General features: G+C 44.2%; 2 protein-coding genes across 8 annotated transcripts in view; one reads left to right on the top strand and one right to left on the bottom strand.

The window, feature by feature from the left end:
- Positions 1 to 23,716, top strand: part of LOC126866552 (protein FAM76A) — a 48,545-nt gene that overhangs the window by 2,432 nt on the left and 22,397 nt on the right. Inside the window, exon 7 of one of the 6 annotated variants that reach the window (XM_050620289.1) lies at positions 418 to 1,003. The exons of the other annotated variants lie outside the window; for them this stretch is intronic. The gene's annotated coding sequence lies outside the window, so the exon portion shown is untranslated. Of the gene's footprint in view, positions 1 to 417; positions 1,004 to 23,716 lie in introns of those variants that run through there. 6 annotated transcript variants of the gene reach the window in all.
- LOC126866541 (PR domain zinc finger protein 1) lies at positions 1,218 to 13,232 on the bottom strand. Of its 2 annotated transcripts, none has more exons than XM_050620255.1 (8): positions 12,027 to 13,232; positions 10,175 to 10,387; positions 9,345 to 9,464; positions 8,756 to 8,881; positions 8,527 to 8,653; positions 6,598 to 8,448; positions 6,161 to 6,502; positions 1,218 to 6,079 (listed from the first exon to the last, which is right to left on the bottom strand). In XM_050620255.1, exons 2-8 carry the CDS (start codon positions 10,379 to 10,381, stop codon positions 5,919 to 5,921), a joined length of 2,934 nt encoding a protein of 977 aa, XP_050476212.1. In that variant the 5' UTR covers positions 10,382 to 10,387; positions 12,027 to 13,232; the 3' UTR covers positions 1,218 to 5,918. The 2 variants fall into 2 exon arrangements, with proteins under 2 accessions (XP_050476212.1, XP_050476213.1); XM_050620256.1 differs by having other exon boundaries at positions 10,217 to 10,387; positions 12,027 to 13,229.

Below are 23,716 nucleotides of genomic sequence, written 5' to 3'. Positions count from 1 at the left end.
AAGAATGTATAACTTTTGCTACCTCGCTCCTATAGTTCCATATGATGTATTGCTTTGGAGTGATTTTACGATACAAGGCTCATAGTTTCCTTTTATGTTCCGAACGTTATAAAATGCTTTGTTTTGCGTTAAAAATTTCGCGTTTTAAAAAAATTATTTTGATATTGTGATTGCAATAGTTACTGTTACTACGAGTCTTCTTTATCATTCTTTTTTCTTTATGCGTTATCGTTGCTTAAATATTTTAGATATGAAATTTATAGCACCGTCAACGATTTTGTGCTTATGCTCTTTGCGGTTATGTAAGATAGTACGAAGTAAATCTATTTTTTGGCGCGTATTTTAAAGAGTATTTGTTCTAGACAAAGAACGTGTAATTTTTCTGCGAGATGAAAGAAATCTTAAAATTGTTTTCAGGGACTTGGTTAGCCGTGACAACATACTCAAATGTCCATACCCGCATAAATCATGTAGTATATTACATATAGCTAATTGTTTCCATTAACAAGGCAAAATCTGTATTATTTTTCTAATTAATATAGGAATATATATTATCTTCGACGTGTATACGGAAAGTTTTACACGTTCTTCTAATGGGGGATGATGACGATGATGTAAGTGTAAAGAAAAGGTGTTATTCGTAAGTTAGGTAGCTTTCCCCCTTTTGTTCCATTTTTACCATTTCGCGGACGCAAATTTTTGCAATTTCCATTTCGCGATAAATTTGTTTATATGACAATGAAATTGCACTTTATCGAATTGTACATTAATAAATCGGAAAGGTATCCGGTCCGAGAAAAGTGATTTTTAAACTCTATGATCGAAGTTGATACTTGCGTAAAATGAACAGAGTTATATGCAGACACATACACACATACACACACTATAATTGAGCAATAGTGCTGCTGTAACATTTTCCTATCTATAACGATGACGATGTAACGACGATGAACCAGGATATGGTGATTGTAGATCAATTTACAATAAAAGGTTAAAAACGATATACCTCGCCTTATAAGTTGAAACATATCCTTGGACTTCCTTCCTGTTAGAAGGATCCGTCTTTCTATTCGATCGTCGTTTTACACGATAGCTTATATCGACGGAAAACAACGAACGATTTTTCATTTTATGGAGAGGTAAAGTGAATGATTGAAATTAGACCTTACAACTAGAGAGAGAGAGAGGTGTGAATGATAGGTAGTGATATGTGCATATAAATATCCAACAGCCATATATTTATTCTTTATTTTAAGAAACAAATGCTAATTGAGCATTACCTATTCAATAATTGTAATGATAATAAATGCGTAACAATTTACTATATACGAAGTGTAAGGATAATTAACATTTAATTTATAGTCGTTTAAATACGTACGAGTGTGTACACGTGTGTACAGTACAGTTGGAGTTATCGTTTAATTATTACGAGATGGTAAGAACTAAATATTGCTTGTCTGTTGTCGAGGCGGTTAGTCGCTTGATTCCTTCGTTTATCTACTTTCAGCGTATTTACACGATCTTCTTAATTTTCCATTCTCTACACCGTTTTTTCGTTTCCTGTTTTTGTTTTTTCGCAATTTAAATCTTATACTTTAGGTTTATTTCTCTTCCACTTTCGCTATTTCATTCTCTCCCTTACTTTCGCCCTCCCGTTCGTTCGTTCGTTCGTTCGTTCGTTCGTTCGTTCATTCATCTGTTTTCTTTCATTCCAGCATTCTTTCTTTCTCTTTCATTTCTTCATCTCGTTATTTATAATAGTGCGTTTAATGCAGGCAAGGTAGGAAATCGAGGCAATATACGGAATGACAATCGTCAAAACGTCACTGGAAACTATCTCCCGAACTTTCATATTATCCTTGTATAATATGAAATACATATGAGTATGTAAAAAAATATACCTGATGTGGTTGAATTCGGTAATCAACACTTTTGCGATCGATGGATTCGAATTGTGTCAGATGTCTTTTAGGATTCATTAAATGTCGTATAGTTGTAACCAGCATGATCACTGAGCAGCTCTATATATATATACCTGTCATGTTAGCAATCCCGAATTTCCAAGGTACTATACTTAACTAGTTTGTAGTAGCACGGTCGCAAAAGTATTAAAATTAATGATTGGAATGTACATCTGTTATGTTTGATGAGTGCGAAATGAATGGTGTCGTATCGAACGAACGTAGAATGTTCTATAGATTGTCGTTTCCAATGTCGTTTTCACGGCATAGAATACATGCAGGCCTAAACTTACTACCGAAAGTCAAAACATCGTAGAATCGTTCAGTCCGTGTTTCTCCTACGATTTTGATGCGATCAAGGTAGTCCTCAGCGTCCTGCGCGTGTCTCGATTAGCCGATAAATCGCTAGTATAGCGTACACATCGTGTAAGAAAATTTTCATTTGGCCTAGGCATTCGGTAGAAAGCCCGAGTCTTCTACATTGCCTGTTAACTTGTTTGCAAAAATCAGCATAAAGGCCTTGCGAATCGTACCGTCTTTTCTATCGTTCTCCTTCTTTTTCTTTTTTCTCTTTTTTTTTTTCTCGTTTACCTTCTCCTCCGGGATACGTATGAACGGAGATTCGCCGAAATAAAGTAAACTTTAAAGCTGCCTTAAATTTATGACGTATCGAAATATCGTTTCCCGATAAAGATTCTATGATAAAGGAGCCTTTACACAAAAGGGGTCAGCGAAACGGAAGAAACGAACTAAACGATCAGTTCCAAAAATCTTACGACGAGCACCATGATATTTGCAGGAACCATAGAACTTGTCACGTTCCAAGCTAAAACGGATAGATGATGGATAGATTGCGATTATTGGACGCGGAACCTTTGGATTTCTGTAGGTTAATTGTTTACGCGAGTTGCGCGACGACTTTTTTTCTCTCGAAACTGAGACATTAAGAAAGGAAGTTTGGAATATTAATTGTCCTTGAACGCGGTCTGTGCTTCATGCCATTTGTTTCTTCGTTCTTTTCCTATCTTCCTGTTTAATCTGATTTCTCGCCCTTGGAGTCGTATCGCGATGCACGTACCTTTAGAATGTTTTTATAAACGATTGATAACCGTGCGTATATCAGTCTGCGATACATTGTAATGTGCTATCGTTATCGATTAGCGATTCCAGCGTCACCTCGTTTTTACTCGCCTCTCAAAACTCGGGGATTCAGGAGGCGCATGAATCATTAACCGATCGCGACTTTTATCGTTTCGTATCTAATGGTAGGCTGCGCTTTCTCACTGATTTCGACTGTCGACGATTCGGCACTTAAAAATTAGTGGAAGTACGAGTGACGAAATTTTGTATGCAACCGAATGGAAGATACGAAAAAAAGAAAGAAAGGGAAAAAGAATCAATGGTGCGTGGCCATTGATGCGAGCCTGATTAATACGTTCGAGTTTCTTCGGCAAATTTTTTTTTTTTTTTTTGATCGATCGTTCGATGACGAATCCTTCGAACGATCGACTGGTGATCAGTATTGTTATTACTATTATTATTAATATTATTATTATTATTATTATTATTACTATTATTATTATTATTATGGATTATTGATTATTATTAATATTATTTGCTTTCTTGTTGTTGATAAAAAAAGACTTATCGTATTTTTGCCAATTACGAGCAGCGTTCTAAAACGATCTTACAAATTTCATCGTAATCCGAATAACTTTACGTACATCTAGAAAGATACAATTCTTTATGTGCTAAACGTTTACGTTAAATCGAAGCGCGAACCGAAAGTTGGAGGAAAGGCTCAGGCGGATCTTATAATTATACACGAAAAGTTACCCACGAGACGCAGCCGTGTGTTAGTTTTTTTGACTAGATTTTCCTTTTTCGCGTGATTATGATTTCTGCGAATTTCTCTACCCGATGTTCCCGTGTTAATGTGCGCTTTCGACTTGTTCCCAATGAAAATCACGCCCGAGTCTTCGCCCCGACGACGAATAGGTTATTTTGTACACCGGACATCGCGAGTCAACGGCTTTCCTCGAAGATTAACGAATTAATGCCTTTTCATCTGAATACTGCGTTTCCAGCGCGCATATTTCTTCAATTCTTCGTATTCTTTTAACGACACGAAAATTAATCAGCTTTCTTAATCGCGTTACGTCGCGACGAGTAAACGAGCTTTGTGCGCGATCGCGATAAAACGGGAAAGATAAGACGTTTTTCCGTCGAACGATCAACCGTGTGACGATGAAAATCGTTCTCGATTTCTTTATTATCGTCTTACCGCATCGGCGTTTACAATCGACGACAGAGAAAAAAAAAACCGTACGTTCGAAAATCGATCGATCGAAACGAGAAGAATAGTGTCGCGAAAGGAGAAAATTGAAAAGGGGAAGAGAACGAAAAGAAGGGTGGAGAAGGGAAATAAAAAGATTCGTTCGCGTGGACCGAGAGACTATGCTTTCCGTTTCGAAAATTCCACGACAAAAGGACGCCTAAAAAATATATATATATATATATTTTTATATATATGTATATGTTATTTATATGAACGTGTATAAATATAGATATAGATACTCGATCACCGAAAGCTTTTTTCTCGTGTTTTAACGTTACTACAGTACGCGGTGTAATAAATTACCTAATTTCTGAAAAGGTTTATTCCTATCAAAAGGATTATCGTAGAGCGCAGCCTACCGTGCTTCTCGCCAATCGACGACGATTTTAAATATACATATATAAAGGTATTCATAAATTAGAGCTCCTTATATTATTACCTTTTTAAATTATCGAATAATTAATAGTAATGTTAGTATATACAGGTACAGGTCTCGTATAGTTGCAGTCGTGTCGTCACTGGTTGTTCGATTATCGCGTTCTCTCGCCTTTGTTTCTCGCGCGTTTATACGCGAATATGCTGACGGATGCCGACAAAATCCGTCATCTTTCACTTTCAACCGCCTAAGTTCGAACGCATAGAAAATGGTACCGTGATATCGCGAGAAAGAAGGAAATATAATAATTATTCGACGATGCGTATGTTTCATAATAAAAATAGTATAAACTATGTTCGTAGCGCGCAAATACGCGTTACGTTTCAGGAGTAAAAATTATGTACGGTTGATAGTGTTTGTCGTTCAGACGAACGTTGGAAGTATTTGCGGAAGTATTTTTTATGGACTTTGTATGTAGATAGAAAAAGCAACGGCTCGGTGTACCGCGTTAATACGGTACCTTTTCTAAGCATCGCTTTAGGATAGACCGTGGAAGGATAATCGAGAAGCTCGGACGACTTTGGTACTCGCTTTTTCTCGGTTTCTATCCGATTCTATCCGGAAATGGCAGCGTGTGACGACTCGAGACATATTAATCCTATCGTTCAATTCGTCCCTCATGTTCATTTGTTTGACGTTTTAGATTTGTTTTCGTTGGTGGCGCTACCATAGAAAAAATATAGAAACGAGTATTTACAAGGAAGGAACTTTGTATGCTCGTAGCTGGAATCTCGTCGATTCGTCCACCCTCGTCAGAGAAATCGAACTAGTTCGCGTTACGATTAACGTACGTAAAGTAACCAGCTTCCAAGAAGTGTATCTACTAAAAGCTTTGAATTCCTTCGCGTTAACAATAACCAAGCAACAATATTTAACAATCTCAAATTACTTGTTCACGTAATCTCACTCACGTTTTCGATCGCGTTCGACGATTTTCCTGTCTCCGATCGTCTCTGCCTCTTTATACGTTCTTCTTACACGCTGTTTACGACGAACGAAATGAAGAAAAGTACAATTCGAAAATTTCTCCGTTCTTGCGACCCACTGCGAAGGGAAGCACGAACGAGTATCGTTGTCACTACCATCTCACGAGGGCAACGTCGTTTTCGTCTGTCGTGAGCAACTCGTTTACTATTCCACGGCTGGATTTTGCGTTTGAGCGAAAGGGCTCATACCCCCATTTTTAGGTGCACTCGATTATGTGAGGCTGGGAGGTCTCTATGACGCTTGGCCGGCCTACGGAATTCTCCAGGTTGTGGAGAGACGTCGAGTGTGGGCCATGCGTGGATCCGTGCCTCTCGTAATTATCGATGTGCTCCAGTTCGCATTCCTTCGGCATATTTCCTGCGATCGAAACAATATTCTCCTTCAGAATTTCTTCCAAGTTGTCTATTGGTCGATCAATTTCTTCTCAATTCTACTTACCGACGTTCATGTCCGGGCCGTATTCGTAATACGTCGGCGAACCCACGGCCGCGGCTAGGGCAAGTTCATCCTCGATATTATTTGGTCTGCAACTGGTTGTCTTCCAATGGGTCCTAAGACCGCTCGCGCTAATGTACTTCTTGTCGCAACCTTGACAGGTGTAGGGCCTTTCGTTCGTGTGTAACCTCTTATGTAACTTGAGGTGAACGAACTGAGTAAACTTCGCGGGGCACAGGTCACAAGCATAGGGCTTTTGGCCGGAATGCAGTCTCAGGTGAGTCTTCAGATTTGAGGTCGAGCTGAACCTCTTCTTGCAGATTTCGCATTGATGTGGTTTTTCACCTATATCGTTGATACAGTCTTAGTGTTCTCTCTCTCTCTCTCACTCTCAAGTTTCATATCCTTTCAAATTATATGGGAAAATATAGTTAACTTACCTGTATGCACGAGATGATGTTTCTGTAGATGAGCTAGCTGGGTGAAACTCTTGGTGCAAACGTTACACTTGAATGGTCTCTCGCCGGAATGAGTCCTCAGGTGCACCTTGAGATTCGACAGTTGGCCGAACGTCTTGCAGCAGACGTTGCATTCGTAGTGCATCTTTCCGTCCTTCTTCTTTAATGGGTATGGTAACGACCTGTAGCCCCTGGATCCTTGGGAGTTCGGACTCAGCGAACCACTCTGCGAACAACCGTGGTCGTCCGGGGATAAAGAACTCGCGGGCGAGTATCGGTTCAATGACGAAGAGTTGGCATGAATGGTGAGGCCGGGGTGATGACCCAGGTGAAGATTGTGCGTGCCAGCTATTAACGTTTGGTTACTGTCGATTTGCATGGTCGACGAGGTCGGCAATTGGTGACTGCTCGTGGCAGCCTCCAGCCTTCTTCCATCGGCTCTCTCGTAAACCACGTTTCCGCTAGGGGTTGGCGAATAGGCGGTGCAATTGATAGACAACGGCGCCACGTTGTGATGCAGCGAGCCATTCTGATGATAAATGCCGTAGGGATAGGACGAAGGCGATTGAATAGGTGAAATGGGCGAAACACTTTGATTGCTGTTCGCCGCGGAGGTCGGGTACACCGGGCTGGATTCTATTTGACATCCGCCGGAACTGGAGTACAAGATCGTCGGGGTGGACGCACCCGTGGGATTCGTAGACGGTGACGGACTCTTGGTCTTTCTCTTAGGCGGGCAGCTACTGGATGTCGTCGAAGAGTGAAGGTTACTCGTGGATGTCAGTATCGTGCTAGACGACAGAACGTTCGCGCTAGAATGGTGATTGTTGGAATTGCTGGACGAATGGATGTTCCCTGGATGAGACTGTAGAACGTTGTTGGGTCCGGTACTGGAGTGTAGATTGCCTGTACTCGAGTGAAGGTTTCCCGTGCTGGAATGCAAGTTACTCGTCGGACTTTGCATCGGTAGCGTGCTGTTACCACTGGTAGTGGAATTGACGCACGTGTCCGCTTGCATAGGCAGATTCGAACTGGAATCGGGACTGCAAGGTAGAATGTTTCCGTAGCGATGAGATTTTTTGTAAGAGTACGCCATTTCCGTTGGACTGGATGGCGGTGGCGTGACCGAATCGGCATGCGTTTGATGGTGAATCTGATGGTGTTGCTGCGTTCCATTGTGATGATGGTTGTGGCTGTTGTTATTGTTATCGGTACTGCTACGAAGAAGGATATTTTCGAGGATAGAGCTACTCGGGCTGGTCAGATAGGCTGGTCTGCCGGAAACGGGTAAAGCACCCTTGACCTCGGACTCGTAAAAGGGCTTCGGGTTTTTCTCTGGAATTTCATCTTCGGTTACCGTCGTCAGGACGGCGTTCTTCTGAAGAATTATGGGTGACACCGGTTTCTGTAGTTCCGGGGTCACAGCTCTGCTCGGCAATTCTTGATCTTTGTCCTTTCCGTTAGCGTCTAGGTTCTTCGACGCCTGGAAGTTCCCGTAGGTCTTGGTGATCTTGATCTTAACCTTCCTGTACTCGTTCTTCGCAACTGCATTGTCTTGTTTGAGCACCTCGTTGTTGCATACCGACGTTTTCGCGTTCTTGCTGAAATCTAGCACGTAATTGTTCTCCGAGTCCGACTCGCTGCTCTCTTCCGGGGGCGTGAGGATCTCGTCGTGATAACCATTGGAATGATAGCCTTCGTCCGATCTAACGGAACCGTCCGTTGGGGTCATTTGCGAGCGTCTCTCGTAAATCGATGAATCCTTTAACGGTGACACCACGTCCACCGTAGGTGGAATTTCCGTTGGTAACGTTGATTGTTGTACTTGTTGTCCTGTAACAACGAAACTTCCGTGTGAAACGTCGTCAGCCACGAAGCACTGCCGAAGCGACAAACGAAACATGTGCTTACGTATTCTTTGAAGCATTAATTCACCCGTTAGTGGGTAATTGAGCCTTTCTGCGAACTCTCGACAATACCACACCAGAAGCTCTTGGTTCGGTAGTATCGGTTTGATTGTGTAAAAATAAATGTTCATCTGCAAAACAACCACGATCGAGATGAGTTACTGTACCAGAATGATTCTGTTAGAGTGCCTCGAGCTGATTCGAACGCGTGGCGTTCCATCAATTCGGCTCACCTTATACTGGCATGCTATTAAATTCTGCGATTCGGACGAATAAGCCGGGTTTACGTAACGCATCCAATTTGATTTCTGGACGTCATAACCGTCGATGTAGTAGAACAGCTCGTTGTTTTTGTACACCTATCGAGAAAAATGTATGATTTAATCGTGACAATGAACACGCTCGATATATGCTATTGCGTAGAATGGTAGCTGCAAGAAATGTAAGATATCGCGAGAATCCTAGCTCGTGTTCAAGGTAGAGACTAAATCTTCGATGTTCGATGCGGTTAAGGCGTCGACCAACGAGGAAATATTGGCGATTTAATAGTAAGAATCGAGAGAGAACCAAGTTCTCTATCGTAACTCATCAATTCGTTACGAGGCATCAATGGCTTCGCGGGTTTCGCTTTAAGGCTCGCTAGATCGGCTGAAACCAGTTTCTGGTCTTTGCAGGCTTCCCTCTCTATCTTCTTCTTTCCCTTTTCGCCTTCTTCTTGTTTTTTTTTTTTCTCATCATCCGAGAGACTAGCCGATGATGATAGTCGAAGCTCGCGAAATAACTGCTACGAGGATTTTGAATAGGCACTTAAATGATTCTTACCCTCCAGAAGTACTTCCGGTTCGCGTCGGCCGGCACCGAGTCCTTGGTGTACACTTGTCCCACGAGAGGACCGAACCGTGTTCCCTTGGGAATGTAACTTGTGCTCCACACTCCCAAAACCTGCGAATACGTAGCATATTTTTTTATCGTCTGCCGACTCCGACTTAAGCATCGTTTCGCTAGAATTCGTTTGTTTGCTTTGTTATATCCACGCGAGGAGAATTGGTACGGCATTCGATACTTGAAATCTTTAATGTTCAGCGTTGACGCGAGGTTCGTAGAACGAGAATACCGAACAACATGCACGTCAATTCGACGGGGAACGTACGTCACGTTAAACTGTTTTATCCGCGTGATATTTACGAACGTTTCGGTAGGCTGCTCTATTTTCGTGTGGAGAAATGTTATCCATACTTAGATCGGGTATATCTGGATATCCTTCGTCTCTCCGATGATTTTAAACTTTGATTTTATGGCTTGTACTTTTTCCTCTTTTTTCGTACGTCGATTCTAATCAACCGAATAATACTTTGTACTGTTCGAACTTGAAACGCGTCGTGCAATGACCGAGACTACTGGTCTCGATTCCTGTCACCGAGGAAAGTGTAACGATTTACTTGAGCTCTAGGTCATACTCGGTAAGTTAATTAGCTTCGTTACTCGGTCAAGTTTGATTCGCCGCTTGTATCCCTTAAATCGCAACAATCGCCCGGTCCGACCGAATTGAACGAAATCAAGTTCCCATAGGTTTTCGTAAGTCTGAGTTGGTATCATTAGCGAGTCTAGGGAATTAACTAACGAGAAATTGCGATTATTCTCGCGACTCTCACCGAGGAGGTCTCGAGAAAGGATTCTTTGGCGGAGGAACGTACATCGTTGAGGGCCTGAGAAGGTTTGAGGACCAAATTTCTTGGCAGGGATGCCTCCGCACGATTGGTATCGCCTGGCGATGCCGCCACATCCGGTACCAAATATACGGCATGCTGCTCGAATTCCTCTTCTCTCAAGGTCGCGTGATCCCACTCGCTGGCCTCCATCCTTCACTGTACAGAAATTCAAAAACGTAACGTTAAATTTCGATGTTCGATTGAAATGTTAGATAACGGGCAAGGAAAGAACGAAGAAGTATCTCAGTATTCGAGTAGTATTCGATCATAGTTGTTAATTTGATTTCGTTACACGCGTGTAACTTTGGTGCGCAGAAACGCAAAGACTCGGTACGTGTTTCGATACCGTTATAGCCGAATCGTTTATTTAAAAACTTAGCACATAGCGATGCGCCGTTATCTACGAGCTTCTACAGCCAGGTTCGATCAGGTTTCGTGTTTGATTCGATGAATTATTTAATCACTCGATTCCTAACATTTAGTCATCGAATAACTGCCACTATACTTTTCAACTTTGATATTTCGACCTAAACCTTTCCCCGAGCATTGACCGGGAATGTGTGCGGAAGCGGTTTTACAGTTCGAGCGTAGATCATCGCGGGTGAAAACGAAACGTGAAAATCGCGATATTATTAGAATTGACTTAGAAGTGTCTATGTATAATGACGACCGACAACGCAGAGGGTTATAAATAGTTGAGATTCCGGTAAATCGATACGATCAATAACTCCAGCCATTAACTTCGAAACGCTTGTAAAAGAAAAGCAACGCGTTCGTCCGCGTGTCGACGCTTGCAACCAACGAGAAATTTATTTTCGCTCATCATCCGTTTCTCGATAAGAATCGGTGAATTTAACGATCGATCGTTTTTGGTTTACGGACGAAAAAAAAAAAAAATTAGCCACGTGATAGACAAAAATTGTGCTTTTCCTTGTCCCTCAATCGGCGATGGTGCAACACTTTAACACCGCGAAAGTGAAACCCGTCCACGCATTGATCGACTGCAGGGGTGAGTGGGAGGGGGACGGGGCATAAACTCTGAAGTCCGCCCCTCCGACCTCTCACCCCCGCCCACCTCGCCATCGGGGGTTTTCGCTACTCGTTGAATTTCCATTTCCGTGGAAATAGCACGCTACCAACCCGTTCACTATTCGTTAACTTTCTGCGTAACTTTTTGATTTTCGTTCCTCGTCTCTCGATCCCCTTCGACGAAGAGGATTTGTCTTTGCTCCCAATTTTCGATGCTCTTTCGAATCGTATTTTCGTTAATCGACTGCTAAACGATATTTGTTATTATATTAAAGTCGCCTTCCTTTTTCACCGTTTATCGCATGGTATTTTTGTATGGATGAAACCTGTTCTTCAGAAATACCTTAAAGTATTTGTTGGATCTTTTTTATAAGTAACGATTGAACGTTGAAAATTTTCCGTTGATTGAAATTCGATCCCGCTTTTTGAACGATGAATCGTTCAGACATGGTTTAAAGCGTTTGAGACAAACGTTGCAATTTCCGGTGAACGATCACGTTCATAATGCATCATGTTAACACGTACTTCTATGAAACTGACTTAAAAAAGGAAACATAAAACAACAGTATACGTGCATCGACTCTGTTGAACTTTGAGGCATTTAAATATCTTATAACTTCCGATGGGGTACACCACTCGCCATACGTGTTGTTTAAACGTTTCGAGTTTTTGTTCGTCGTACCATTAATTTATTGTTTTTGGTCGTTCGTTCTAAATAAAATCATGTCAGTTGATATCGTGCAGCGTTAACGTGCAGTACTCACGCCTTTTGGTGCATCGGTCGCGAGCTGCGAGTCGACGAAACGAATTTAATACCGCCTCGCGATGATTTCCTCCGCTGCTTTTTCGTCTATATTGTGCTGATGCGACTGATTAAGTCCTTCGGAGGGGATGATTTTCGAAAAGAATTGGCGGGGCCGGTTTTACGTGATCCTGTGATTTCTCAGGGAGATCGGCATCCCGACGACTCTTGGGACACTCGGGAGCCTCGGCTGGCCTCGCGTTGAGGGATGAAACACGTTGGCTTTTCTCAACATTTATTTGAGAATGTCCCTCGGCAAGGCGAAATTTCGACGTCGATAAGGCCGATCGCTGCCGGCCTAGGCGGTTCTCTACCACCTATACGACGCTTATCGATTATCAGGACATCGAGAAAAGGAAATTTGGATCGGCGCTGTCGTTGCACCCGATTAATCAATCACTGACACTCTCTCTTCTGCTTGTTTATCAACAACAACTATCCTTTGGAGGATCTCGACGCGACACCACTGCCCTTCCGTTTTCTCCTTGATCTCTCCTTGCGTGTTTATTCGCGCGATCGTCGACGCTGTTTCCCGTCGAATACGAAGGAAAAATGAAACCGGAAAGCACCGTTTTCTTTTTCTCTTCTCGAAGGCACACGCGAACCACTTCCACGCACTTCACCTCTTTCTGTCTCACACCCTCTCCACCCCTCGTTACTTTTCCAGGTTGAACAACTACGAAGACGGATCGACGGCTCGAGAACTCGAAACCAACGAACGATTTTATCACGAGGGAAAAAATGACGCACTAACGACGATCGGGGATCTTTCTACCCTCTCTGTCAATGACAGAGTGGTCTCGCGGTTAAACGGCGAACGCGAGCGAGCACGCCGCGTTATGATGCCGATCGTTTGACAAACAAACCGGTGGTGTTGGAACGCGATCGATTGGTTTGGTTTTATATTTAACAAAAAAAAAAAAAAAATGTCGTCGAAAAAGGCAACACTCTTCCGCGATGACGAACGCGTTTCGCGTAATTTCGCGTTTCAACCCTTTTTCGAGGGTGGTTGGTCTCCGCCTTCGGGTCTCTTTGGATGGCACACGCAGAGCAGTGTGTGGAACTCGGGTAGACCTGACCTAGCCCAACGCGAGTCGGCTTGGCTCGTCCTCCCCCTGCGTCGGTATTGGTCGCTCGCTATCCCTCTCTCTCCATCCTTCTCCCTTTCTCTCTCTTTCTGGCGAACACGAACGCGGTGGTGTGTGCCAGCAAAGCTGCCAGACCAGAGCAGAGGTGGTGCATTTCTCTGCGCTGCGCTTTCGATCGACCCGTTGCCAGAGGTTCTCTCCCTCCCCCTCTTGCCCCGTTCTCTCTCTACTTCACCCTTCGCCGTTTCGTCCTCTTTCCCATCCTTCTCTCTCCGCTTCCCTTCCTCGCTCTCCTCCGCCCCGGTACCTCTCGTGCATTTCCCCCTTTCATCCTTGTCGCTCCGCTTCGCGTTTCTTCTTCTCTTCGTCGAGCGCGTTCTCGTTACCCCTTTCAACCCCTCCAGCTACTCCAGCGCGTGCAACCGTGTCCCCTTCCCTTTCTTCTTTCCTCTCACCGATGCCTCCCCTTTCCCTCTTTCTCTCCTCTACCTCCTATTTCTCTTTCTTCCGTCCTCGGATTTTCCATGCCGTCGGCTCTGTCTCTGTTCGTCGATGTCGACAGGGTGCATGCGCTGATCGCTTCTAAGTTTAATTCTTCGGTAACTTCTCGCGATCGTAAGACGTTTTACCATACCACGTAATGGAAAAAAATAAGGCGCGAGCCGCGCGTGCATCGCGCTGACCGAGGCCTATTCCGCGTTCATCGCGGCGCATATTCTCGATACGAACGAGAGCACCGCTGTCCACATTTCGATTCGGTTGAAAATTCGAATGGATTTCGTAAGGGAGCTTAGTTTTGGCGGAGGTGGTTTATGTAACGCGTAAAATCGATAAGGCGAGAGAGTTGGCGAATGATCTAAGAATACAGAAGCGTTCAACTTCTCTTGTGCGCAATTCTACGCGGAAAATATTGGAGGGAACTCGTTCGAATACGAGTCGATGTAACTTAAGGACACGCGAAGGAAAAATAGTTTGATGGAGTGGCGAAAATTTGAATTTAAACGAAGTCTATACACAAGACGATGAAATTGACCTCGTTCCGACAGGTTTCCAACTAAAATGCGACGAGCTAACAACATTCGCGATTTAAATTTTCATATTATCGTCCATGATGCGGTGTATAAGCTGGAAACGATTATCGTCGTTATTATCGAAGGACAATTTTTTCTGGTCTGGTAAATTTACAAGCCAGACAGCCGTCTACAAAAATCCTGCGGTGTTTTTCTCCCGTCCTTGTTTACACCTCCTTTGAGTATGTGCTTTTTCTACGGTGCGTCCCTCTCACACGGTTTCTCCTCGTCCGTTGTCCTCAGGCAACCCCTTTACGGGGACGTGCATTTAACCCCAGCGCCACCCTTTACCTACACTCCCACCCTCCTTTTCCATTCACGGTTCGTTGCATAGACCGATCACGTTCGAGCCAGATGAATGTAAATCGGCCCAAATCGATCCAGACCAGTCTGCAATCTAAAGAGCTAACGATCTTCTCTCTTCGATCGCTTATTTTCACGTTGTTTTCTTCTTTTTGTATCGATGTCGGTATCTTCCTTTCGCAACACCAAGTACGTGGAATCCAACTGGCCCAGACCCTGGCCCAGAGTCACGGCCACTCGAGATCGGTAACCCCGTTCACTTTGGTTAAACGAGCATCGCTCGTACATGGCTCGTTTTTTCGTCTGCGCGTCATCGTGAGTACCTAGCTTGGAACTATCGGCACCTCGTAACAGAGGAACATACACACGGGTCGTCGAACTTTCTCGGATTCTAATCCCGAAGACCGGTCTCGATTCCATCTACCGGGTTACGTGTACGAAATCTGCCACGCACACAAAAGCCCGATTTTCATCGTGAGATAATACCGTCGTTGTTTCAGCCACGGTCGCTGCCGTTCGCCATGAATATCTTTGCATATTCTCAACGAAAACATACGTACGAGAAGTAAATAAAAGACGATGTTGCCTAAATGCGTAGCTAGGATTATAACCATACAGACGGAAGACCGAATACGGTGTAATAAAGAGTATAGGGAGGAAAAAATAGTCTGTCCGAGGACAGACCACGAGTGGGTGTATGGAAATTTTCTACAACGTACTCAATGACCTGGGAAAAATATTTACTGCGCCGACGATGAGGCATTGCAGTGTATCGACTAGCAATAATTCACTTGGCACTGTTCCTGAAATTAATAGAATATCGTGCCAGCTGTGATTTATTCGTAATTCTGTGGAAATGCCTCTACCGGTGGAATTAAATTTATGGCAGTAATAGCGCTTTATCGGTCCTCGCGTGCATTGTCTCTGTCGCACCTGAATCCGTCTCGTCGCGATTCCATCTTCCTCTTCTTTTACAGGAATAAAATAATTCCGCTTTAATCCTACCATGCGTGCGAAATTTAACGGCAGGCTGCTTTTAACCCGGTCGCGCGTACACTGCACCGACTACTTTCGGCGGAAATTTGAAAATAATTAAATTTGTTCGCTCCGTAAACACGCGGTGTCCCCGGGCCAGACAGACAAATGTTTCGATTATTCGCAGCGAAAGTTCTAAACGATATTCACGATTGCACTTTTATCAGAGAAAAGAACAATAGATTGTTATTTCGGTATCGGATCTTGAACGCGTATCCGATCGGGCTGATTTCTTTGTCATCGAGACTCGATCTCGGTGCAGTTTCGCGACACGAGTCTGAGAGTGACTCGTGCCGGTATGTGGGCGAGGTCGTTGATCTCTGCGTGAATTCGTGCGACGAAATTTTGTCAGCGGAGCACGGCTTATTCGAAATTTCACTTTTCGAGGAGAATCGACGAGCTGAAGATCTACCTTGCGAATTTCCACGCGGTGCCCTCCTAGCGAAAGAAGTTTCCGCGTGAATCGCCGACGACTACTAACCCAGATACGTTCCCGGGTCGTCGATCTTTTCCCTCCTCGGAGGAACGGCTGTACCAGATATATTAATTTCCTTCGGTTCGACCGCTTCTTGCGAGAATCACCGTCAGATAGGATCGCACGATTTCGGAATAGCTCACCTTTTTTAGACGCTATGGCGACACCGAGAAACAGTGTCGTTCGCTTCGTTAGATCGTCGGTTTAGACGTCGGTCATCCTGTTCATCCTTAGATATCTTCTGATTAACCAACTTTTCATCGGTGTCGATCGAATCACAGAATTTCGTAGAAACAATTTTCATTCGATACTTTGATCTCGAATATCCATATTTTCTGAACGTTAAATCGATATCGATGTAACGATATTCCATGGATACCTTTATTATCGGTTAACGACATTAGATACCTTCGAGTTACGATCGAAAGGGAAATCAAAGGTTCCCGATCCTTTGTCCTCGTAAAATGAATGACGGAAGCGCAACGTGTTGTCTCGTGGCTGGCAAGTTTCTAATCAGACGCGTAATAGCGGCCGCGAATAGAAAACCGAATGTGAACCGGAAATGCCGTTTCCATGGAACCCATTCGAACTATTCCGTGGTGTAGTAGGATACTTTAACTCTCGTACAACACTCGTAACTGTTACTTTAGAGAATAACGGGCCATACGGGCGTATGCGTGTTTATCGCGGCGATTGCGTATACACACGCGGCTTTCCGAGAATAACGGACAGAAATTCGCCTAGAATGAAATATTGTTGACTCACCGAAATGTTTCCGGGCTCTTTACAGATTTTATTTCTCTTTCGGTTAGCGTATACGACTCGTGCGAGGGAATTCCTGGAAGATTCGTCAATCTTTTCCGGAGAGCCTCTCGAAATTCTTTTACCGCGTAAAGTTGAACATTGAAAGTTTTACTGATGGACGCCTGGACGTCGATTATGGCGAAGATATCGCGTAACGAGGTAACTTGGATCGACTGACCAATTAGCGGATAAGTTGAGGATTCCGAAGGTTTAGAAGCTTACAGGATCGTCGCATCAAATATTCATTCGGTGTTCTTGACGGTTAAGAAAGGTCTGGACATCTGTAAGAAGGTCGATGCTTTGCCGAGTCACCGCGGTGTCAATGACCCTTAAGGCTTTGAACCGGGACATGTTGCGTTTAAGCTTTTTGTAGAAAGTGCTGTTATTCCACTGATCTTGCAGAGAACTTTACTTCTTTACGCGCGATAAAAAGCATCTACTATTTTCCGCGTGTAGCTGTTGGCGTCTCTAAAGAACTTCGCCTACGTTCCGTTAGTCGATTTGAATTTCCACGACTATCCTGTGCCACCTTTACAATTTACAAATAATTCATTGTCCAGACATTTCGATAATTTCAAAAATCAATTTCGATTGAGCAGCTGCAAAATTTCTCGTTCGATTAGTTTCAAATTGTGCGACGAGAAACGATTTTAACGAGAAATAATTCTCATTATTTCTCGATAGAACCGAAGAACGCGTCTTCCTTTGGATCAGCGTTATCGACGGTCGATTCTTAGCGAAAATCAAAGTCCCGTTTCCGGCGCGTTTCTCGGACTAGTCGGCGGCGCGTCTTTAAAGGCCGACGTACTCTCGGCTGGTAGCAAAATGTAAACCGGAAAAGCAACGAGCAAGTGAATTAGCGAAGTGAGTTCGCGATTGCCTCCCCTTCTACGCCTGCTCGCTTCGTCCTTCTTTCTCCTCGTTCACCTGGCACCTTCCATTCTCTCTCGCCACGGATCTGAAAGAAGGTCTTTGCCGGTCATTGTCCCACTTGCAAGTCTACTTGGACTTGGACTTGGACCACGCTATAAGCATGGTGCGCTGAGTAACGAGGTTCCGATACCCCCATAGGGGACCCCCTTTTGCGCCTATATTCTATACGCAACACGTACGTGTACGTTCACAGACAGGGACGGACGGAGACAGTGTTCAAGCGGTGAACGAACTTTAACGCATCGTGTTCCTAGCCATGCGCGAAAATCTTCCTAAACGAGCGCGCCGCGTTTCCTTCTGTTTCTCAAGAATCGTAGTTTTCTTTGCACATCCAACTGTTACGATCCTTTCTCGTATGCGATTCTAAAACTGCTTGCAACGTTCAATCGTGATTACATTTCGTATCGTAATATCGCCGATATTCGAGACGATGAGTCGCAATTTTTGTGTATTTACATCAAGATGAATTAATTACACGCTATCGATGACGCCTGTCGTTCACAGTCTTGTCTTGTGTTCCATCTAATTAATCGACACGGGCAAAAACGTATCCAATGATTGGCGATAAGTCGACGTGGCAAAATTAGTTCGAGACACACGAGTTACGATACTACGAGGCTTATGATCCGCCCCTGCATATCGCCACGTACTGGCATCGAAACCAAACCGCGTCACTCGCCTAACTGTACATAGGCTTGTGTATACCAAGGTACCGTACAGGTACGACTACCAAACGGTCGTAAAACCATGAATACGTGAAGACGTTTACACGTGGGCCACTATGCACGCGTCTATGCGTGTACAGGTGCGTAAAAGCACCGTTGTACAGCCGACGAAGGCGCGGTCAAAAGTAAAACCGAATTCGTTTTCGGTAGGACTTCGGTCAGTCGTGTTTCTCCTTATCTTCCGCGCTTTATCTCTCCTTCTTCACTTTTCCTTCCAACAACATTGTCATCCCCTCGGCGTTTCTATTTGTCGTACGACGTACTATTCCGTATCTTCGTGGCGACTTTTCCTTCGTTTCTAATAAAACGAATGAGATTTTCTTCAAGAGCTGTGCGAAAGTCGGAAAACTACCGAAGACTATTGAACTCTCCGCGATAATAGGATGAACGATCGATGATTTGGTTAATCGCATGCGTTAATGTCGCAAGGTCCGCGCACACGCGCCGTAAAAGGTATCGCCGGCATCCTCTGCTTCTTATGTAACCCAAAGGCGAGAGATGAATCGAGCTGTGCCAGGTCAGAGACATCGTTTCCTGGCTCTGTTCTCGAGTTCAGGACCTCGAACCGAAGGGAATTCGTTGAACCTTGAGAGTTCATCGTATCGAGTAGAGCCGAGCGTCACGTTGTACCGATCTTCGTGATTAGTCGTGATCGAACTGGACGGCCCTGAATTCCAAGTATCTTTTCATCGATCTCGACAGGACAATGATAGTCGAAGCGGCGCGGCGGCTGGACTCGTTCTTCATCCTCGATGAAGTCACGAACGAACCGTGACCAATTTTGTCTTCGTCTGTCAGTCGAGGCATTATTATTATCTTTTCGATACTTCTATGCTCGAACTCTCCAATTACGAGTGACGAAAAATTGATTTCGTTTGGTGGAATCGCGAAGAGAAGTTCTTCCGCTAACCGAACCGTCCGATATTGTCGAATAGCGTCGAAGCGTATTGCGTTGGAAGAGTATCGTATCGCTCCGCAAAAGTACAAGTGGAAACGTACAATGTCTGGTCGGCCGTGATAGAAGCAACGTGGCGCGCGAAGGTAGAACGCCGCTCTCGAGTAGTTGTGATCGACGTCAGGCCGTACGTGGCCAGCCGCTTTCAATGGGGACACGTGATCGGCAGACTACGGCAGTGGTGGAGGTCGACCGGCTGGTTCGCCGGTGTGTCCTCTCTTTCTGTTCTTTCTGTTCTCGGCCGAGGACCTCCTCTACGTACGCCGGTACGCCGTGGAGTCACGGACGACCGCTATATCATTTTCGCTACCGGCCTGCGCGCCTCGGTTCACCGTTCTCGTCGGTTGTTGAACCCGACTCTCTTTGCGCGCTGCATAACCCATTTTGTAATAGCACACTTCGAACAGGCACACCGGTATCCTTCTCGAAAATCGACGATCCACGCGTCGATTCTTCGTATTTCTAGCCATTCGCTTCAATATGTTTTCGATACGTAGACAAGGGTCTTCTCTCGAGAAAAGTGTGGAAAATTTGACGATACGCGAGAAAGAAGAAAACTCGTCAGGAAAATTTAGCAGAACTCTGATATTATTTTCTTTTCTTAACGAAACTGTTCGATAGTTTGGCACAGTCAGCGAATCCTTGAAGAATTGTTAGAGCGGAGAATGAAATCGTCGAGATTTTTACTAGCACGAGTGAAATGAATTTGTACTAGGTCGCAGGTTTCTATTCTCGTCGGTTATTGAACTTGACTCTCTTCACGCGCTGCATAACCCATTTTGTAATAGCACACTTCGAGCTGTCGGCTCGACCGTCTCAAAGACAATTTACGCTTGGTTTCCATTCTTTCGCATCGAAAGAACTCGATGAACCGCTGGATACCTGTCGAAATGAATATTTGTCCGTAAATGAAACAGAACATTCGCTCGAAATCATGGCGTCTCCGCGTCTTCGATTCCCTTTTGCCGTGTGCCCGATTTTCACCGAATGAAAGGCGGATTTTCATTTTCCTGCACGGTCGATGAACTTGGCACTCGCCGCGCGGCATAACCCATTTTGTAACACCACAAATCGCACCGGGACCCGCACATCCTATTACAAAATGGACTACGTAACGGTGTCCTTGTTGGAAACTATCGTTCTTTGCCCGCATTCTAATTTCTAGATGATTCGCTCGGGCTAAAAATCGGATTCATAGAACGAACGTATATAAAAGGGGGCTAGAGGAGAAAAGTGAGCGCTCGAAGAAACGTTCGTTCTCATCCACGATCCGTGTTGCTACGGCAAAAAGCAAACGAATGGGCAATCAGCTTGCGCATTGCAAACCAAGGAAGAACGTTTGTACCGTTTCGAAAATTTCCCTCCGCATTCCTGCCATTTCTGTCTCTCTTTTGTCCATGTAACCCATTTCGTGGAAGCAATCACGATGGAGGGACATTTGCGTTCTGATAAAATTAATTCTTGTTCGGCATACGCGGTCTGAGTGCTTGTTTGCCGCTTTATCGCCTGCATTGACCAGCTCAGAACACGAAGAGTCGAACGAAAACTCGTATGTGTTTCGGGATGGACCTTTGCACGCGCCGCGTTCAATGATAAAAAGTGAAAATGAAGGATGGTGATCTCTCTGGTAATCGTTGACAATTCACGCCAAAATGTTATGAAATAAGTTTCGTTAAGAGGGGAATACGCAGGATTATCAGCATCGGAATTTGCGAGACGATCCTGATAAGCGGGTGGCACGTCACCAAGTACGGACCTGCGGTACACCGTTGGAGAAATTGTCGTAGCCAGATAAGAGCGTCGGTTATTCGGGTATTGTGCTCGACTGCGTGGTGTAAGGCAGGTCAGGTACTCCTATATCTCGTTCGAGCTACTCCTCGAGGATCAACGGAAACATGGCGTTCTAATGAAACGTACGAAAGATAGAAGCAGCGTTAACGTTGATCGGAGAGTACGTTCGTTTGATATTTTTCGAATTTTGACCAAATCGTTGTCATGGCAACGTTAAGAATGACACGTAAAAACTACAGAAGAGAGAAGATATATATAATTACCGGAAGTACCTGTAGTAGTAGCTTGTAAGACAGGAGAAATTGATATTTTGCTACGCACCGCGAGAATTCTAGCCGAGCTCGTTCGACGAAACACGTAACACGCATTTGCGCTTCCGGTCGATACCTCCGGCCGATAAAACGTTCCCTCGTAATCGTTGTGAAAGAGATTAAATAACGGAGTTTGTCCGTTTCCGCATTGAATAGCACGAACTTCAATGTCAATGTCAGTCGCCCTTTCACCTTATATAACCAACGAGTGCGCTCACCCGCTCGTCCGCTCGCTCGCTCTTGCCTGCTGCATATTACCGGTTTAATGCGTTTCGAGTGGCCCGAATGAAACGAAATAATTTCCATTCGTACGTTCATTCAAGGATCAAAGTTAATTAAGATGGAATTATCAACATCGTTCGGTAAAGTTTCTCCGAGTTTCTTTTCGAGGGGAAAAAAAGAAAAGAAAATAACAGAATCTAACGGCAGGTGAATGTCAAAGGAAACGAGAAGCATTGTAACAACGCTGAAAATCGTTCTGATGAATCGTCCACGGTATCAAGAAGAAATTAGAAGTTAACCGCATGGTCGTTTTGAATTGCAAATTGGCATACTTGCTCCACGGCGATCGTTACTTCGCTGCTTATTCAAAGTCGTTCGCGGGTACTTGAGAAAATGGAAATTTTACGTGGTATCTTTTCTAGGTAAGTGTACCTTCTCTAGTAGCTTGGCGATAGTAAAGCGCGTTTATTACCGGTGAGAGAGTCAAGGATAGCTCAGCCTTCGACACTAAATTTAGCCTGCATACGTAATTACCATCTGGAGGTGACACCCGGAAAATGATATAAAATCGTGTCAGAATCGCGTTAAACTTGTTCGCGATCGAATTCTGTTCGTACATCTTCCTATCGAACAACTTCCTGTTTTACGCTCTTCCCAGATAGCCCATCAGCTGCCGCGTTCTGACCACGCAACCGATTTGTCTTTTTCCTTTTTCGATGTAAACTATAATCTTCATCGTGCTCGACTCGAACAATTTAAATTCAATTGGAAGGACGATAAAGCCTGGCGAAGTAACAAAAATTTATCTCAAATATCAAATCGTATTTTAGATGAATACTTTTGAAATCGAGTATCTAAATTTAACTCGATCAATCGATAATCGATCAACGACCTAAACGGAGCTGAATCCAACGGTGTTTTAAAATTCTATAGCGTGTAAACGACTCTTAGTCGATATCGTGCGCGTGTAATATAAAAATTTGAGTGTGCGAAATGAAATAAATAGAAAAGTAGTCGGAACGGAAGTGACTCTGCTTAGGAAAAGTATGTTTTGATCGTACTCGAGAGTAGCTCGGGGCTATCGACAGGTAGAGCAAGGCTATAGCGAAGCAAAGCGAAGCGAAGGGAGGGAATCTCACGGCTGATGGCTGGCCGTGACTTTACTCAACTCAGCCGGCACTCGGGCCGGCGCAACGCGTCAATGTAGAACGGTCATTGACTCCTGGTGCTCGGCTCGCGAGCCTCCTATATACGTGCAAGCTCGAACCTTCCTCCTTCTCTTTAACCAGTCGCGCTTCTGCGCGATGTGAACACCCGGTACGTAGCTTTACGTGGCTCACCGTTCCTCGTGATACTTCGGCCTTCTTCACTACTCGATCATCGAACCGACTCATTTTTGCTACCTTTATTTACCATCCAATTGTGATCATTCGATCGATCGAACTTAATGCGCTCCGTTGAATGTTCTGCTATACTTCCTATCGCTCGTTCTTGCTAATCACAACGAGTTTTAATTGATTTCTCTTTATCTTCGATTTTCCGAAATTTTTCAGCCTCTGTGTCTTTTGCTATTTTTTGCATTTTTATCGGATCCAATTTAACGTGTATTTCGCGATATAGTAGTGTAGCAGTAGTAGCAGTAGTAGTAGCAGTAGCAGTAGTAGTAGTAGTAGTAGTAGTAGTAGTAGTAATAGTAGTAGTAGTAGTAGTAGTGGTAGTAGTAGTAGTGGTAGTGGTAGTGGTAGTGGTGGTAGTAGTAGTAGTAGTAGCAGCAGTAGTAGTAGTAGTAGTAGTAGTAGTAGTAGTAGTAGTTGTTTTTTCGATAATACAGGATCGATGTAGGGCGGTTATTGGCTTTTTGCGCTAGACTCACTCGAGACCCCCTGCTCGTGTACACACGCCATTCACATTTACGTTCGACGTTGTCTCGAAACGAGTCACC

Source organism: Bombus huntii, chromosome 6, assembly GCF_024542735.1.
Source record: "Bombus huntii isolate Logan2020A chromosome 6, iyBomHunt1.1, whole genome shotgun sequence".
NCBI classification, from domain to species: domain Eukaryota; kingdom Metazoa; phylum Arthropoda; class Insecta; order Hymenoptera; family Apidae; genus Bombus; species Bombus huntii.
The sequence above is the reverse complement of the archived record's forward strand: the minus strand, read 5'-3'. Positions and strand labels throughout refer to the sequence as shown.